Here is a 5,547-nt window from a genome sequence, read left to right as displayed (position 1 = left end):
TTACTGGCTAAGAATTGCTCGCCCTTCGCAAAGCTACAGATACAACAACAAGATATCCAAATCTTCATAAGAATCATTTTCCGATTTAGGCTCCATAGTGGCACCATAGTTTCCATTAGCTTCACCCGTGAGATGGCATCCACATTTTTCATGTTTTTGACCTTGGTCATATAAAGGGCCTATATAATGAACCACACCCACCCGGTACGCGATGACTATATGTCGGATTGAAACTTTGAGCTCCGATTGGGTTGATGGCCATGTGGCAACAGCTCTTAAATACTGAGTGCCTGCGATACTCGATGTGGGAAGGTCAAATTTTGGGAGCTTATGGCCATAACTTTCCCGCGAGGATCGGTGCTGTGGACCGAAACGAGCTTGCTTACCTATGGAGCTTGGCGAGTATAGCTTTCTCCAACAATATATGGACAGACAGGCGGGCATGGGTCAATCGAAACCGAAACTAATTTTGGTTTGATTGGTGCACTTGACATTGGATCTACGAAAAATTATCCGAACGATGTATTTTGTCCCAATATTCTGTTTCTGCTACATACGTCGTTAGCAGCTTATTTTAGCACAACGGACATATCCTTGTAAATGATGTCATGTGGCTCCTTCCTTGCACATCGAACTTAATCCCGATTGATTTTTTAGCATAAGAAGCAAAAAATGAGGTAAAGTAGTAGTCTTTAAAGACAATTTTTCATCGTAGTTAATTTAATATCCACTGGCCTTTTATTGGGATCTACCTTTTTTAAATTCGTTTTAGAATATATAGGGTTTACCAACAAGAGGTGTTATTTTTTAATCATTCGGTATGGCGTTGTCGTAGAGCCTATTTAGATGATGTACTTTTCCATTAACGGATCATTTGCCTCAAAAAAATATTTTTTTTTAATAATAACTCCTTTTACTAGAAATGCCTATACTATAAATTTACTTTTATCTTAATGCAGTAAGAATCTGTTGGCAATCTTACCTCTTAGGTTTTGTTTTTGTCTCCTCGGCGTCTCGCAAATATTCCTTGGTGACCGATACCGGAGGATCATGGAAGCTCACACGTTTACGTTTAAATGCTGGTGAGTCAAATGATAGATCTTCGATGCTATCGTTACGTAATTTACGTTTCAAAATGCTGGCCGAAGGACTGGCCGTTGGTGATGGTAAACGTTTGGAGAATACCAAAAAATCTTTATGTTGTACCGGAGTAGAGGTTTGATCGGTACCGGTTAGTTCCATAAGCTCGGCGGCTGGATTACGTTGTTGTGAGGGTGTCGAAACTGAGGCCGTTTGACCAGCTGTAGAGGTAGTTGCAGCAGCAGCAGATATATCGACTTTCTTATTGCGTATCATGTTTATAAGTTGGGCACCACGACCCGTTAGATGGGCCGAGGGTTTAGGCCTAAGGGTTGGGCTACTGCTATTGTTTGTTAGTTTGCGATCAGGAGGGGATGACTGCAAAAAAAAAATAAAGTTATTTTTTTATATGTTGGTTGCACTTTTAGTTTAACTTGCCAGGGGTGTAAATCTAGTGGTAGTCTTTTTAGGCGAAACTTCTTTAGTTTGTAAAATCTCGGTTATGGCATTTGTGTTTGATTTGTTGTTGAGATCAATTATTAGTTCATTTGACAATATTTCAATGTTATTACTGGCTTTCTTAGAAGCCTCATCCTTTTTGTGGCTATCGCCAGTGCTGTCAGTATTAGCGCTAAATGCTTTTGCTGAAGCACTCTTTTCGCTTTCTTGCGTAGCAGCATGACGTGCAGTGTTTAATGGTGTGTCTGTAGTTATTTCTGTTGGTGGCAAAGTCTCTGCCATAGTTGGTAATTGAGTTTCCTGTTGCTCCACAAGAATGTTTTCCTTATCTTTTTCAATGAGTGGAGTATCATTTTCATCGTAAATATCTTCGGTGGCAGCAGCTGAAACAGTGGATGTTTTACCAGCAGCACTTTTACTGGGACCTAAACGAAAAGAAGAAAACAAATACATAAAATGGATGAAGAATCCAATCCAGGAGGTGCTAGGGGTGAAAAGAGGTGGTAGGGGGGTTGATTTGGGCACATGCATTTCATTTCATTTAATGTAATGTTTGCTTGGGCATATCTTATCTAATGTTTTTCATGTAAAAAAAATAGTAAAAAAAAAAAAAACAAAAAGGCACAACACATACTTGATAGGTTTTCGATGTGGTGGTGTGGTTTTTCAACGACACTTGTTGCTTTTGATTTCTCGCCTGAGGTTTCTTCAGCCTTTTTGTTATCGTTTTTAGTGCGCAAACCGGAACGCCGAGTTTGCTGAAAAAAAAAACCAAACCAAAAAAATTAATTATGATCTACATACTGGTAAACCACAGCCTTTTTACCCTTCGAATTATGCTTTCCTCAGTTGCAGATAGCTTCTCCTTTGGTTCCTCTTCGGTATTTGGGGCTGTGGCTAGAATGGATCTCTTTGAATTGCGCGTACTACGAGTAACTTCTTGTTCCAATTTCTTTTCCTCCTCATGCTGTTGCGGTTCCCTGGGTGTGCCTGGAACCTTTGCTTGGTTTCGCAAGGATGATTTTTTGCTGACCGGAGTAGTCATAATGGATTCGCTGACTTTCTCCACCACAGTTGGTTCTGATTCTTCTATAACCTCCTCATCCAGCTGTTGGCCTTCCAAAACAATTTCGGATTTATCTTTTTGTGCGATGACGATTTTCTTGGGAGTCCAGGGTTTAAGAGAAGTTTCCTGCGACTGACTCATATCATTGTACAGGGCTGGAATATCTGCCTTTTCGGCCATTTTTTCCTTTTGCCTTTCGGTCAATTTGTCAGGGTTTAAGCTCCATACCGACGGTATTACTATAAAAACATCGCTGTTCCCCTTCACCACCTCCTTTAGTTGTTGGAACAGCTCTTTGTTGAGTGTTGAACGCAATTTATCCATAACGGCTCTCTTCCATTCATCAAGAAACTTATTTTCAACCGAACAAGCAGAACCTTTGGCATTAAGAGCAACCACTGCTGAGAGTACAGACTTTATGTTATCATATACTGCATTAGCTTCTGCAGCTTTAAATCCCATCAAGGCGTTACGTAATGTATTCAGACACGCCTCAAGTGGCTTCTTAGGCAATTGTTGCTTAAGGATCTCTTGCATCAAAACGAAAAACTCATGATGTTGAACGTTCTCTTTGTCACATTCCAATTTTGTCACGGCCATAACGTAGGCATCGAATAGTTCTCCAAATGAGGATTCTTCGTGACGCACTTTGGGCAGATCTTTTAGAACGCCGCACAATTTACTAATGAAAGACCTTCTATCTGGAGCATTTTGGCCAGCATTTATCAATTGTCTCCAGAGTGAGCAAAATGCCGTATCAAAACCACTTGCCGATTTGGAACCTGCAAAACCGACACAAACCTGAACAGGCCAGAGTATCCATCGCTCCATTAGCAAAGCATTTTCCCTAACTCTAACGTCTAAAGCATTTTCCTTAAGATGTCTCAACAGGCCATGCGAAACATTGCGCCATATTATAAGCTTAGTTTCGAATGCATCAAAATCTTCATCATCCTTTAAGAGGAAAATATTACTCATCATAATTGATAAGGCACGCCATTTGCTTCGTCCAGAGTCGTGAGCATCCAAAGAGAATACCTTGTCGACGCAACGTTGTAAGATTGCTGGGGGCACAATTGAGCGTGCTGATATAAAAAGCTTAGTAAACGCATCCAACAACTTGGGATATAGTTCCATATTTTCCGATGACTTCTTTGCCACCATACCTTCTGACGCCAAGGTATTGATGGCTATAATAACTGTGCGGGGACTTTTATTTTGCATTTTCTGTATCGATGAGCACACATGGATTGTTAAGGGGGCAATGTCTTTGCGAAAAGTCATGTGTAAAAGGTGACGCAGTAATTGTTGAAATAGGCGTTGCTCTCCGACATCTGCATCAGAAGATTCATTAACCTAAAAAAGCGAAAGACAAAGAAAGCACACGTAAAAGCACTATTGGAATTTATTTTGATTTTTCTCGGCTTACCATCAGATTAATAGATTCAAAGGCAGCGTTAGCGACTGTTGACCAATGTTTTTCCAAAATGTTGTTTTCCAATAGTGGTGATGGGGATTCCAATGCTTCCAGCTTGTGATCCCTTAATGAACGATCCAAAAATTCGCTTCTCTCACCAGACAATAACTTAGCCATGCAGGGAATTGCCAGTTCCCGTACTATCTCATACTGCTTAGCGGCACTACCCATTTGCTTTGTGCCAGATACACCGCCAAAACAAAAGTGCAGAAAGGGCTCAACCACACCCTCGAAGTTATCACCCAATTTAGAACCGAAACGTGTCAACAAATACCACCACACCCTCAACTTAACCTCCGCAGCCTGGGCGGACTTCGATTGGGAACTCTTTAAGGGAATACATATCAATTTTAAACGTTTAGGTGAAGACAGCTCATCATATTTGGCAAAGATTTCAATTAGTAGGCGCCAACACATAAAGGATTCCGCTCGTATGGTATTGTCCGTGCTGCGAAATCCCAACTCTACTATAGCCAGAAAGGCATTGATTGTACTTGCCCCCTTTAACAGTTCCTTGTCAAGTATACGTATCATGTAACCCCACACCCTATGCCAATGAGGATTACGTTCCTCCCTCAACTTGTGTATCTTGGGCGCCTGTACACTGGCCAAAGAGGCCTTCAATGCTGGCCACTCCTTGCTATTGTGTATTTTCTGCACATCCATTGAAGCTAAACCCTGTTCGAAGGCTTCCACGGCCTTCGTCTGTATGGCACGATCTGTGTCAAACATCAAGGCCAAGATGTCCGACAACCAAAACTGTATCATTTCATCACTTACAATTTTACTACCCACTAAACCCGTTGTCTTGCAGGTGCTCGTCAATAAATCCAACATCTACATTGCGAACCAAAAAAAGAAGACAAAAACGCAATGGATCAATAAAAAATGCAACCAGCCAATTTTAGACAATAGTCAAATAACGAAAAAGTGGCACAAATAAAGAACCATGGTGACGTACACTGCAGTAGAGGTGTCGCTGATTGTTCTTGAGAATTTCTTTTGAGGAGCAGTAGACTCCGTAATAAGCCTGACTCAATTCTGATTCCATTTTGTTTTTTCTGTGTTTTTGTGTAAAATTTTGTACTTTAAGGTGTTTTTTATTGATGTGAACGATGTAAAAATATATTTTTTTACAGCAATTTTTTTCTCTTTCGCCTTTCACAACTTTTCTCCTCTGTAACACAACATCAAGCGCGCCAATTTGCTAGTAAAAAGCGAAAAGAGTTGCCACAGCAGCCTGATTTCCCGCGTAAAAACATATGATTTTCAGTGTTGTATGATAGTAAAGGGGGTATATGGAGAAAAAGAGCAAAACAAAGACAAAATGTTAAGGGCCTTGCCATATTTGTAGCTATTTGACCTTAACATTTTTATTTAAAACTTATGACTGGTATTATGTTCGTTTTTCACCGTTAAAACCGCATTTTTTGTGATTAATTTTAGAAACACTATACAAATAACA

General features: G+C 40.3%; 1 protein-coding gene across 1 annotated transcript in view; it reads right to left on the bottom strand.

The window, feature by feature from the left end:
* LOC106092286 (telomere-associated protein RIF1) overlaps window positions 1–5,271 on the bottom strand; it is an 8,745-nt gene extending 3,474 nt beyond the window's left edge. Inside the window, exons 1-6 of the mRNA XM_013259100.2 lie at window positions 5,044–5,271; window positions 4,035–4,919; window positions 2,366–3,961; window positions 2,174–2,297; window positions 1,519–1,964; window positions 983–1,458 (exon numbers count right to left, since the gene is read on the bottom strand). Coding sequence (XP_013114554.1) covers window positions 983–1,458; window positions 1,519–1,964; window positions 2,174–2,297; window positions 2,366–3,961; window positions 4,035–4,919; window positions 5,044–5,133 — 3,617 coding nt within the window. The 5' untranslated portion in view covers window positions 5,134–5,271. The remainder of the gene's footprint in view (window positions 1–982; window positions 1,459–1,518; window positions 1,965–2,173; window positions 2,298–2,365; window positions 3,962–4,034; window positions 4,920–5,043) is intronic.
* Between the last annotated feature and the right edge of the window lie 276 nt (window positions 5,272–5,547).

Source organism: Stomoxys calcitrans, chromosome 5 (assembly GCF_963082655.1).
Source record: "Stomoxys calcitrans chromosome 5, idStoCalc2.1, whole genome shotgun sequence".
In the NCBI taxonomy this organism is placed as follows: domain Eukaryota; kingdom Metazoa; phylum Arthropoda; class Insecta; order Diptera; family Muscidae; genus Stomoxys; species Stomoxys calcitrans.
Note: the sequence above shows the minus strand (reverse complement) of the source record. Positions and strands in the feature narration are given on the sequence as shown.